General features: G+C 32.9%; 1 protein-coding gene across 1 annotated transcript; it reads left to right on the top strand.

Moving 5' to 3' along the window:
- Positions 1–4,844: 4,844 nt before the first annotated feature.
- On the top strand, positions 4,845–7,367 carry LOC132744990 (uncharacterized). The gene is made up of 2 exons (XM_060733818.1): positions 4,845–5,019; positions 6,353–7,367. Exons 1-2 carry the CDS (start codon positions 4,889–4,891, stop codon positions 6,531–6,533), a joined length of 312 nt encoding a protein of 103 aa, XP_060589801.1. The 5' UTR covers positions 4,845–4,888; the 3' UTR covers positions 6,534–7,367.
- The last annotated feature ends 6,357 nt before the right edge of the window (positions 7,368–13,724 follow it).

The following is a 13,724-nucleotide window of genomic DNA, read 5'->3' as shown; positions in this document are numbered from 1 at the left end:
ATTTAAGAACAAAACAACCTGTCGGAATATTCTTTTTTTTGATCTTCACCTGTTCGAAATGTATGCGTCATTGTCTAAAACTGAAATATGTATTTTGTTTTTAAGTCAAAAATTTCTGCAGAAGGGGAAAATAACTTGAAAAAATTTAAAAACGTTAGCTGTGATTTCTTACGGACCCGATGTTTAGCTTTTATAATTTTTAAAGATCCTTTACTTATCAATAAAAGACAAATTATATAACATGCTTAAAGAGTGTCATAGAATAGCAGACTCAAAAACGTACGCTAGGGTTGCGTGTAAACATTTAGCAGAAAATATTAATATATAAAGAGAAATCTACAAAAAACATAAATACATCCATACTGTCACAAAGAAATAACTTGCACGATTGGAAACGATACATTCGTATGTTTTCTTCGAGGCCAATATCTCTTTAACTTCGACATTTACATTATTTGAGAATTCAACAACTTACTGTTTATAGTGTCCCAATTTAAGCAATTAAAATTGTGTTGATTTAAGAAAATGAAATAAAATTTCTAAAATTTGATCGGCTTTCTAAACACTTAAAATACTGTGTTGTACATTTTCTGTATTTAATGCGCCTGTTCATTAAAACAAAGCTTTGCGTTTTATTTTTTATAATATACCTGCGCCGCCTTTACGACTTCATGAAACGGTAATGCAGGGCGGTGCATATAGTTTGACATCATCATTTTCGCAGTACAAGCGCAGCGTAAAGACGCGCGAATGTTAGTGTTACGCTATAAGCGCAACATTGAAAAGGGTTGTTTTCTTCTGTTAGTTTACAATTCTCATTTTGGCAATGTGATAAATAGAAAGCTATATTCTCATAGCTTCATCACTTCATTACTAAATGTATTGAACTCGTCGGATTAAGTAACATTATGCTCGCCAAAGGCTCGCAAAGGCTCGCGTATTATAAATTTATTCTCAACTCGTTCATGAAACTTCACTGCAATAACGTTTATTTATGTGTCATTTCTCGATGCAAATGACATTACAGCTTTCATTTAGTTAACAGTTACACCGAAATGATGGGTATAATTATACTTGAATTACTTTGGATTAACTAACCGTTGAACACCTGACATCAAATTCGTTATACCCGTTCTTCAATAAAAGCACTCGAAAGTTACTGGGTTTTTAACTTTAAGTATAGGTACATATTTACAAAATTAAATTGGTCGCGCGGCTGTATGTTAGTGTTTCAAAAGTTTTTATAAACAGTCGATTTACTGGATTAACAGTTTGTTGATTTACCAAAGTAAACGTGTTACGATTCATTTGAAATACTGCAATTCTATTGGACAAAAAATAATTTCAAACACTAAAGTGATTTATTACATGTCGTGAATCCATTTTTTATTTCTTTAACTATGTCATTCTTATAATATAACGGAAGTTTTATTTCATGTTACGCGTAGTATATAAATGACCAGTACATAATGTTGTAAATGAATAGTTTTAATGAATATTTTAGTATTGATAATCGATTGATTTATTACATCACTTCCTTTTATATGTCAAAAAAACATTACCATTATTTATCTATTTCTTAATAATACAGACTTGTAATATTACGGCACGTGACGCGTAGTTGATGAATGAATTAGAAATTTAATGAATAATTTTGTCATAATTATGAATCGGACATTTGTTGCCGTTCTATATTATAAACATTTTACGAAATTCGCAAGGAAACATTGTTAATAAGATCGGAAGAGGCTCAGAAGTACATGTTCCTGACAGATCCCATTTTATTTTTTCTTTACACTTTTAATCTTTGACAATTCGTATAATAAAAAGATATTCTTCCAAGTAATATTTCTTCATTTTTTTCACTGACTCATACATCAAAAATTCCTTTTACAGTAGATTTTTTGTATATTATATTTATTGATGGAAGTGTCGTCATAAGGAGTTTGTGTTATCACAAATTCGTTATAAAAGCTCTTGGCGGGATATATTGGAGAATATAGCCTGACTGAAATAAAAATAACCACCGGTCAATTAGTTTTCAATCAAGCGAGTGTATCCCGTTTATTCTACCAGATATATGTATAAGTAATATTATACATCAGTAAAAACAAAAATCAAAATATACTTATTAGTTGAACATATACAATTTATAAATTATCCCATCTAGAACTTTGAATAAGTAACAGAATAAAATCATATTGGTCCTGCAGCACATGAATCGGGTTAGCATTCATACATCAACGTTACAGGTATATATAGAAAATCACGAACAAGATAGATGAAATTGAGATAAGAGTTGGGCATGATGCAAGCTCTCACAAACAACATTAAAGCAGTTTATGAACGTGCATGTGATGAGAATGCCACGTATTCATTAAACTAAATTGAGGATAAAAAAATGTGTACATAAAATAAGACATATGAATTTATGATAATACTATTCATTTCTGAAAACACAAACATTGCTTACGTTGTAGCCCTACTCTAGTAAAATATTCATGCAAAACTAAACAATTCGTGTTGACATCAGCCTTACCACGCTAGAAATCTTAAATAGGCTTGTCTAATTTTCGATCAGGTCAAAACCATTAAACATGTTTTTACTAATATGCGTTGACCGAATAGCGAACACAAAAGTGCAAACCATGGTCTCGAGTTGCCGGCTAATAGTATCATGCACTGATATCGCATAGATCAAATCAGTAGCCGCTTGAAGAATTAGATTTAAACGACATTTGTAGATACTTAAAGGCCCTGTCACACTAGACTGCGCTTTTACTGCGTTTGCACGTCGTTGTTTAATTTAATAAAGCGCCGCGAGATCGCAAGAAACAATCTGATTATTGTATTTTACTAAAAATGAGACTTTACGGCCGTCCTGCATGGCGATAATTGGCGTTGCCTTAGAAGCAATGCGTTCTTACGGCCATTTAATTGGCGATTGTCTGCGTTTTTGCCGCTTCCACTGCGCTTTAAGCGCTCACAGGCGCGCTCCGGGCGCTCAAACTGTGCTGAATTTGTGGCTTCATAATACCAGCGATTTTCATTCTGAATAGTGTGTACCTGTGCACCTGCATGCAAGCAAGCAAATTACAGCTTGTTGCCGTTCATATCCCATGGTTGAAAAGGAATATTTTCCTGCAAACACTTTCTATATTACACAGTGAAAACCACTTATTAAGCACCATTAAAGGGACTGGACTAAAGTGGCTTAAATTGCGCATTGGTCCTAATTGTGGTTATAATTATATAAAGCCACAATATTTAAAAAACAATCTATTTGAAATATTATGTAAAACATGTTTATAAATTATATCATTACCTTCAAATTTTTACTATAAACTGATGTTATATATCGTAATTTAACATAAGTCTGAAGATATTCAAATATAGATACAATTTTAAGGTCTTGTTTCATGTACGTAATTCACCTATTAATTAAGAAATTAATTCTTCACTAATAAATGTGCATAAAGTAACATTAAACCAATCTGAAGTTTTTCTCGCCTTTATACAATTTTCAAATCACATATTGTTTCATCAAGTGTCATGCTTTAGTGAATCCAAGTAAATGAATGACAACAAACTTGTTATCATAGTGGGATAAGATAGATAAAACAATGAATTGGGACAGAATCTGGTGATCTTAAAAGTGGATAAGTGGGTAGGTCTTAATTGTGGATCATGTAATCATTAACATAAAAGGACAGAAAATTCTGCTCTTTAAAATGTAGTTTATATAGAGGGTTGTTCTTAATTTCGGGGTGGTCTTAAGTAGGGATTCTACTGCACCGTATTCTGCAATTTCAGATGGACGCAGAAGAATCGCATGCACATTTCGCCGGGGAAATCGTCTCGAGTGGCGGCAAGGGTCGGCCGGGAAAGAGTGACGTAAAAGTCGAGTAAAGAGCGTTTTAGAAAATTAAAGCTCAGTAAAAGCGCCGTACACACGCAGTAAAAGCGCGGAAGAGACGCTGAACAATCTCCATACAAGCGCCGTGGCTAACCACTGCGTACATTCGGCGATCCTTCTGTGCTTTCGCGGCGCTCCTGTTGCGTTGTAGGGATGCTACTGAGTTGCTACGGCGATCCCACTGCGCTCTTATCAGAACGCCGAGTGACAGCTTTTGTTTTGAGCATGCTCAAAATGCGCGCCGTTGGTCGGCGTTCTATGCAATGCCACTGCGATGCTGTGGCGGTGCCGCGGCGATGTTTGCGATCTTACTGCGCTCACCTCGGCGTTCTGAAATTTCTTTGGACGCCATGAGAACGCCTCCCTAGTGTGACAAGGGTTTAACTAGAACAACAATTTACCTCTGTTTTGTCCACAAGAAGCCCTATAACTTATATTTTTTATTTGCAGAAAGATGGTGGTTCAACAAAAAAGACATGAGTACAAAGTTGTTAAATATAGATTAATGTTTAAAGAAAAATATTTAAACATTTAAACATGCATTTTTACTTCAAAAGATGAATTGAATTTGTAAACAAAGTACCAATAAAACTACCTTTATATTTACACTTTGACCTAAATATATAAACGTTCAACTTATGTGAAATGGTTTATTTTTAGCGCAGTATCGATCGTGGTGTATTTCCTTTTAAAGATAACGAAACCGAAAATGGACTTTATTTCATAAAACGTAAATTTGTAACAAGCAAAATGGCCGACATTTCAGGGAGTGAGATGGAAAAAACAGTCCAGATGAACCCACTTTCGTTTGTTCTGTTCACCTTGTAAAAACGTAAAGAAATAAATAAAGAAGCGGACAGCAAATATTGCGCAGATTGCCATGATTATTACTGTTCGGATTGTGTGAAATTTCATGATGAATATTCCAGCCCTGTCTGGACATTAAGATTCTAGATAAAGGTCAAGTCAAGGATGGAACTAGCGGAACTTTGCCCTTTAGCACCAACACAAAGATGCGAGAGACACGGGTTTAAACCTGTTGACATGTACTGTCAAAGTCATGATAACGTTGGGTGTACTTCATGTATGGCAGTAGATCACAGGTAAGACACATTCTATTGTATGTCATGCAGTGCGTTAGCCAAAATTAAATGATAAATGTAATAATGTAAATGTTACTTAAACTTATTATAGTGATATTTGTTTAGTTTACTTAATTTGCCTGTTATCAATTTCCAAATATGTGTTAACATTGTTTTCAAACACCTAAAAATAAACCTTATTTACATTCAGTCCGTCAGATAAGGAATTTTGCGCAGCTTGACATACAAATTATCATTCTGTCTGGACATGATTTTTGAAAGGTTATTTCATAATACTTTAATAACTTTATAAGATACAAGTAAATGAAATAATGTATTCATTTTGCTTCATATGTCATGATGTGCGTCTATCAATTAAACAAACATAATTTGTCAATTGCAAGGTTTATATTTCACTGCTACTCTGTATTCCAACTATATTTTAAAAACACAACCTGTTTGAGGCATGCGCAATAAATATCAATAAATATTTCCAATTTGATTTTGAAAAAAATGTTTTTGTCATGTAATAAAATTGAAAATCAGAATGAGGTTTTCTTTTGTGAATGGCATAGTTTTCATGACTTTATATAAAATACGCCTATGACAAAGCTGTTAACACCTTCAAGCTGTAATTTGGAACCGTTTCGATTTTCACAATTAAAATGTAAAAATTATAATCAATTTGAAAATGTTTATTGAAATAAAAGCTAGACAAGTTTTACGTGTAAATACATGTATATTGTAGTGCAATTTTTTCAAATATTTCAATTAGTACCGTATTATTTAAAATGGTTCGGCGATTTACGGATTCAAGCTCAAATAATTATATTGTTAGATGAACATAAGACATAAAAACATATCTGTTGAAAGCTTAAAGGAGACATGTATAATTTACACAGTGAGATAGCTACTGTATCAAATGAAAATGAAGAAAGGCATTTCTGAGTTAATTGTTTGTTTTCGTCAGTTATTTTATACATTTTTACAAAATGCACTATGTAAGTACATTATTTGTTTCCTTTCCTCAATATTTATAATGTTCTTAACTCGATTATAAAAAGGACACTTTTGGGACTAAACAATTAATTACAAATAAAGACATATATGGTTATTAACATGTGAAAATGATAATTCTCGTATCATATTTGGAAAGAAACAAAATGTTTGATGTACAAACACGATCTTTTGTCGAATAGCTCATAAAAGTGTGCCTTAAAATCACATTTAACGTACATATATAATTCACTCAAGTTTTATTATTCCTATCTAGATTGCATGGAATGCCACTGTCTAATGTAAAATAAATGCATTGCCTATGCATTATATACAACTTAAATTATTCAATTTTCAGGTCTTGTAACGATGTTTTCTACGTGCCTGAGTACGTCTTAGATCATGACCCTACAACTCAATGTGAAGACGTTCAACGCAAAATGCTAGCTGTTACCGATGACATTGAATTTCAGCTAAACATTCGACAACGGGAAATAAAACGTCTGTTTCAGCGGAAAAAGAAGAAGTTGAAAACATAAAACAGTTCCGGATTGACATCAACCAGAAACTTGACAATCTTGAAAAGAAATGCATTGATAACATAGAAGATAAATACAAAGTATTAATCAAGAAGTTTGAAGAGCAAATTACCATATTGACAACTTTCCAAACAGATGTTCAGACTTCAGCAGCAGATATTATATCCGCCTCATCAAATGTGTCGCAAAAATTTGTGGGGATGAAAGTAGCTTACTCGGTTACAGAAAGAGTAGATAATGTTTAAAAGAGAAAGCAGTGGAATTCAAAAGATTTGATGTTGTCTTTGAACAACAACCGAAGTTCATGTCAATGATAGACCAAATGGACATGTTGGGAGAAATTGTTGAAGCCAGTTATATATAGGCTAGGGGAAAAGAGGGAGATTAGTATGAAACATGATTCAGACTCGAACCCCTGTCATGATATACGCAGTATATGTCAGCTTAAGGATGGCTGAATACAATAATAAAAGCTTAAACGTCTTGACATGACCTCATTTAAAATATTAGATGTCTGTCAACTTCCAAGATCCCCGTGGCAAATTTGTGAAGTTGACAATGAGATAGCTGTATCCTCCAGTTGGATAAACATCGACATTGTAACTACAGAAGGTCCTCTTAAAGTAGCACGGGAAATAAAAACTGATCATCGCTGTTTTGGTTTAGGGTACAAAAATGGAAAATTGTATGTTACTGATTTAATGGAGACTATGTTTGTCTACAACAAGACAGGGACAATGCTGATACAATTTTCCAAAGATCAGTCAGGTAACAACTTGTTTAACAATATCTACAGTCTTACAGTCAGTCAAGATGGCGAGAGGATGTATGTTGCTGACAATCGATATGGTCTTGTAGTACTTAGTAAGGAAGGTAAATTACATGGAAAATTATAAACGTTCCAACCTCAGAAATGCAAGGGAGATTTGTGAAACAGACAGTGGATATATACTTGTTTGCGGTGAATCATCTAACATAATTGTACAATTTTCTCCAAATGGTGAGGTGATAGGAGAAATACTTTCATCAGATGGTCAAGTAGGAGGTTGTTGGGCGATCTGCTATGATCGATATCACAAGAGGCTGATAGTTGGACGACGAGATCGGGATTATATAGAAGTTTACGACATGAAGTGGACAATAAAGAACAAATGATATCTAAACTTTCATGGAAGTTAATCAATAACTGACTCATTGATCAAATTTCAAGACGTCTGTAATGATATTCTCTTAAGATAATCTTAAGGAAGAATCTTACTCAAAATGAATGAAAATTTATTTATGAATACATTTCATCCTGGAATTGATATTTAATAAAAAAAAATATCATTGTAAAAGATAACTCTTCATGAATTCAATAAAGCTAATTCTAAAATACTTAAGATATAGTAAAATTGTATTTCCAGTTGATTGTCTTAAATTTATTTGATCAAAAGAACAAAAATGAATGTCTAAAATTGAAATTGTTACGTCATACACTTTTGGTGTCATATAAAGGTCACATTAAAAGTAATTAATTAAAAGTTTAATAATCAATTATTTTCTATCATCAATTCATTTGGTAAAGTAATTTCATAAGTATGACGAAGACAGCTTGAATCCCCTATCAGATTATGTGCCGTCATTTTCGTTATACAAACATAGTATAAGGGGGGCGCTAAATGTTTGCGTTAATGAAAATGATTCTTTTGTGCCTTAAACAGTATTTATTCTGGGTATGTTGTAAATACATTGTAATTGTGTAGCATCATTATTGAATTTATTGCAGTGGTTGAATAAAATATTCTTTTACTTGCATAATATAATTTTATTCAACTCGTTCTAAAAGATCAGTATGGAACCTACAGGCCGGACAAGAAATTGCTAAAAGACGGACGAACGGAAGAAGGGTGAACAGGCGCATAACAATATACGCCAAAAATATATCAAGAGTATACAAAGGGCCATATTCATCCCTTGTGGACTGCATATACATGTGCACAAATGCTGTCAAATTTATAAGACTTTTTACTCCTCCACTAATAATTCTTATCTAAACAGCCATCTTACGTTATTTATGAGCGTTGTTTTCATTTAGAATTTTTAAATGATGGCCTCGGACCGCTAACCTGGGAAACGTTGCTAGAAAAGGTATCATCTTTTATTTTTCAATGAAAAGGTCAGTACTAATTAGATCACATTAGGTTTGTCATTTTTCACCAAAGCTGTATATTTTTTGAAACATTGTATATGTCTGCTAAGACAAGCAAAAGGACAAATACCTTAGCTATTTGCATTGTAGTGGCATTGTAGTTCAATACTTAAATGTATTTTCCTATACAAATCTATATAAACAAAGTGGCACCAAGGGCTGGCACAATTTTGAGCCATTGGTCTTGATTATATAATTCTTAGAGATGCACACTTGGAAATAAAACGTGCATAATATCTATAGGTGTTATAGTTTCATAAAAGACTAATAGAATCTATCATTGGGTTAGATAGAGGATAGGGAAATCCCAACCCGAAGGTGATCGGTTCCCGATGGAACCGATTGCCCGAGGGTTGGGATTTCTCTATCCTCTATCTAACCTAATGATTGATTATTTTTCTCACTCACTTGGACACAATAAATATCAGTAGTAGTATATGCGTCACTTGAACGTCACGACTGCACACGTGCGCTTGAGCCCCAAGACTGCACACGTGCGGCAGCAAGACTGTACACGTGCGGTGGCCATCTTGTTTCCATACATAGTAATATATTTGCATATAATGCGAATATCGGCACATGTGCGGCGGTTATTTTATTGACTTTTTTTTAATATCCCATCGATGCAGGTCCTAGATAAATTATTTATATGGTATATGTGACATGAAATATACTTTTACCCGGTTTTACGCAAATGACCGTCATTTACATATAACGGAATAAGCCCACAAACGCAACAGTCATTTGGAGGTTTTAGTTTTAATATACAAATTTAATCTTTTATCATAGTCGGTATTTGGCCAATCTCTATATACATATTCCAAGTAATATTGAATTTAAAAATATAATGCGATAGTTAGCAGTATCAATTGTAAATGAAGAAAAGTATCTCTGAGTTAAATGTTTGTTTACGTCAGTTATGTAACATTTAACCGTTTATCAATTTATACATATTTACAAAATGCACTACGCAAGTACATATTTTTTTCTTTCTTCAATATTTATAATGTTCTAAACTCTTTTGGGACTTACAATTAATTACGTAACAGATAAAGATATATATGGTTATGAACATGTGAAAATGATAATTCTCGTATCATGTTTGGAAGGAAACAAAATACTTGATGTAAAGACATGATTCGTTGTCGAATAGCTTATAAAAGTGTGCCTTAAAATCACATTTTACGTACACATATAAATCAACAAGTTTCATCATTCAAATAGATAGAATGAAATGCCAATGTCTAATGTAAAATAAATGCATTGGCCTCGTATTATATACAGTTAAAATAATTCAATTTTCAGGTCTTGTAACGATGTTTTCTATGTGCCTGAATACGTCTTAGATCATGACCCTACAATTCAATGTGAAGACGTTAAGCAAAAAATACTAGATGTTACCGGGGACATTGAATTTCAGCTGAAAATTCGACAACGGGAAATAAAACGTCTATTCAAACGGAAAGAAGAAGAAATTGAAAAAATAAAACAGTTCCGGATTGACATCAACCAGAAACTTGACAATCTTGAAAAGAACAGCATTGATAAAATAGATGGTAAATACAAAGCATTAATCAAAAATTTTGAAGAGCAATGTACCATACTAACAACTTTCCAGACAGATGTTAAATCTTCAGCAGAAGAAATAAAATCCGTCTCATCAAACGTGTCGCAAAAATTTGTGGGGGTGAAAGTAGCTAACTCAGTTACAGAGAGAGCAGACAATGGTTTGAAAGAGAAGACAAAGGAATTCAAAAGATTTGATGTTGTCTTTGAACAGCAACAAAAGCTGGTGTCAATGATAGACCAAATGAACATATTGGGAGAAATTGTTGAAAAGCATGCTATATATTGGCTAGGGGAAAAGAAGGAGATTAGTATCAAACATGATTCAGACTCTTACCCTTATTATGATACACGCAGTATATGTAAGCTTAAGGATGGCTGTGTGATTATTGCTGATTACAATAATAAAAGCTTAAAACGTCTTGACATGACCTCATTTAAAATATTAGATGTCTGCCAACTTCCGAGATCCCCGTGGCAAATTTGTGAAGTTGACAATGAGATAGCTGTATCCTCTGGTGGGATGAATATTGACATTGTAACTACAGAAGGTCCTCTTAAAGTAGCACGGGAAATAAAAACTGATCATCGCTGTTATGGCATAGGGTACAAAAATGGTAAAATTTATGTAACTGATTCAGGCAGGGTTGTTTATGTCTACAACAAGTCAGGGACAATGCTGATACAATTTTCCAAAGATCAGTCCGGTGACAACTTGTTTAACAATATCTACAGTCTTACAGTCAGTCAAAATGGTGAGAGGATGTATGTTGCTGACTGTCTATATGGTCTTGTAGTACTTAGTAAGGAAGGTAAATTACATGGAAAATATAATCCTTCCAACATCACATGGGCAAGAGAGATTTGTGAAACAGACAGTGGAGATATACTTGTTTGTGGAACATCATCTAACAATATTGTACAATTTTCTCCTAATGGTGAGGTGATAGGAGAAATACTTACATCAGATGGAAAAACAGGAGGTTGTCAGGCGGTTTGCTATGATCGCAATAACATGAAACTGATAGTTGGACGACAATCTTGGGATTATATAGAGGTTTACGATATGAATTGAACAAAATAAATGATATCTACATGTGCAAGGTGGTTAGTCATTACCTTATTAAAAAGATTAAATTTCAAAACATCTTTGACAATATTTATTTTTAAAAATCTTAAGAAATATAAACATCTTTACTGATATTCACTTCAGATAATCTTATGAAAGGTAATGAATAAACAAATAATATTAATACATTTTTTCTGCAATTCATTTTTAATTACAATATCAGTTTAAAAGATAACTGTTTTTGTTTTCCTAAAGCCTCTACTAAAGTTAATCAAAGCTGTTGATTTCTTTGTTTAAATTTACATGTTTAGAAGAATGGAAATAAATGTCAAAAATTAAAAGAAAATGTTGTTTTAAACAATTTTGGCGTTATAGAAAAAAGTCGACTATAAAACTGTTTTTCAATATATGTATACTTTATTTCACCAGTTTATAATGTTATGTCACAGCTATGAGTATCAAGAAGCACCATGATAACTTCATCAGACATAAAAAAATATCAATGAAGTGCACATCGGTAAAAATGAGCAAAACGTAACTATGGAAAAACATTGAAATCATTATGCTACTATTTTAAAATCACCTAAGCGTACACTTATTTCATTTAAAATCCTGCATTTACAGAATAAAATCTTCTTTGGCTATTGAAATCATATTAAGAACGTTGCAGCAAGTAAAAACTCATACACATGTCAATCACTAGCATGATATATAACAAAAAAACAAATGAATTTTAAATGGCAACAATATGGTCAATGTAAATGCCATATCAAAAACAAGAAATGTCAAATTGACACATAATGCCCACCTACGAGTATTACCTTAAACGCGTAGTAAGAATAGGTGACCGAGATAATGTTACAGAAAAAAAATGTAAAAAATATGTAACGCTATTAGGTTATTAAAAAGGAAACATTTACACTTTTCCAATTATGTGTTTACATCAATTACTAATCTTAATAATTCCTAGTGCAATATGATAAAATTATTGATAATGACGTCTGAATATTACCATATTTAACTACTGGGTATTTTTCCTTTGTAAATAAATAACTGTGTCCTTTTAGATTTCGTGCTTAAATAACCACAGATGCATAATACACGTTCATAGTTTTATTTTCACGATTTTATTTTCATGAATTCACGATTCAACTTCATGAATTCACGATTTCAACTTCATGAAAATGGGAATTCACAAAGTAAAAATTGTTAATTGATGAAGATGAAATCGATAATTCATGAAGTTGAAATGGCCCAACCGGTCTTTCGTAAATGTCACTGTGACCTGACCCTCATGCATTGGTGCAGAGAAATAATAAGGATTTGTTTCTAAATGGCGACGATAATCCTTTTAAGTTTGAATGCTTTAGGTAAATGTTTCTCAAGTGATTGAGCAGAAATTGTTTACGCATTCAAGGTCAATGAAATCGTGACCTTCAAACATTGGCACACAAATCAAAAGGACATAACACTCATATGAGGGTGGTTTTCATCTTATGAATTGCAGGGAGGCCCTTTGCGTTTCAAAAAATGGGGGGCTTCTCTAGTTTATTGAAAGCAGAAACTTTTTCATTTGTTCAAGGTCCACTGTTGACCATTTTCAAGCATCGGGCGCCCAAACGTGAGGGGTCTTCAACTAAAATCTTTGGTATTCGTCTTAAAAGGTTTGAAGATATGGGTCAAATGATATTCTGGACATTGAGCAGAAAACGGTTTTCACAGTGATATTGACCTCCACATTTCGGCACCCAAAAGCAATACAGGTCTTTCTACTCTATAAGTCAGAGTGATTATCTTATGAAGATTGGAGGATGTGAGTCAAATATTCTCTAGTTTTTGATGTGAAACTGTTTACACATTCAAGGACACTGTGACCTTTCTTAGTGCCCAAAATCAATGGGGTCATTTGCATAATGAGAGTTATGGTATATATGAATTTTTGGTGAAATATTTGTGAAATACTGTGACATTGTTATTTAGGTATCTATCTTAGCCAATCACGTGAATCTCGTGCAAACATAACACTGTGACCTCCCACGCTCAATATTTTTCGAAAAGTATACTTATCGGATAAAGTTTGTATCACATAAAATGAGCGAATCGAACAATTTTTCTACACCCACAACTAGTAAAAAAAGAGAACTATCATCACCTCTAGACTGTGCTGAATTAAAAAAGTCCAAAGCATCAGAGAACAAAATGACATTGTCAAAAGACGATATAAAAGCTATAGTTGAGGCTGTAAAAGCAACTTTGATTGCCGATATTAAATCTGAACTTACTGTGGACGAAATAGTGAATGGTGTTTTTTGAAAAACTAAATACTAAAATCACTAAGCTTGAGGATGAAAACAAGAAATTAAGT

Source organism: Ruditapes philippinarum, unplaced genomic scaffold, assembly GCF_026571515.1.
Source record: "Ruditapes philippinarum isolate M1 unplaced genomic scaffold, ASM2657151v2 ctg7102_1_1_1_1, whole genome shotgun sequence".
In the NCBI taxonomy this organism is placed as follows: domain Eukaryota; kingdom Metazoa; phylum Mollusca; class Bivalvia; order Venerida; family Veneridae; genus Ruditapes; species Ruditapes philippinarum.
This window is presented reverse-complemented; position numbering and strand designations above follow the sequence as displayed.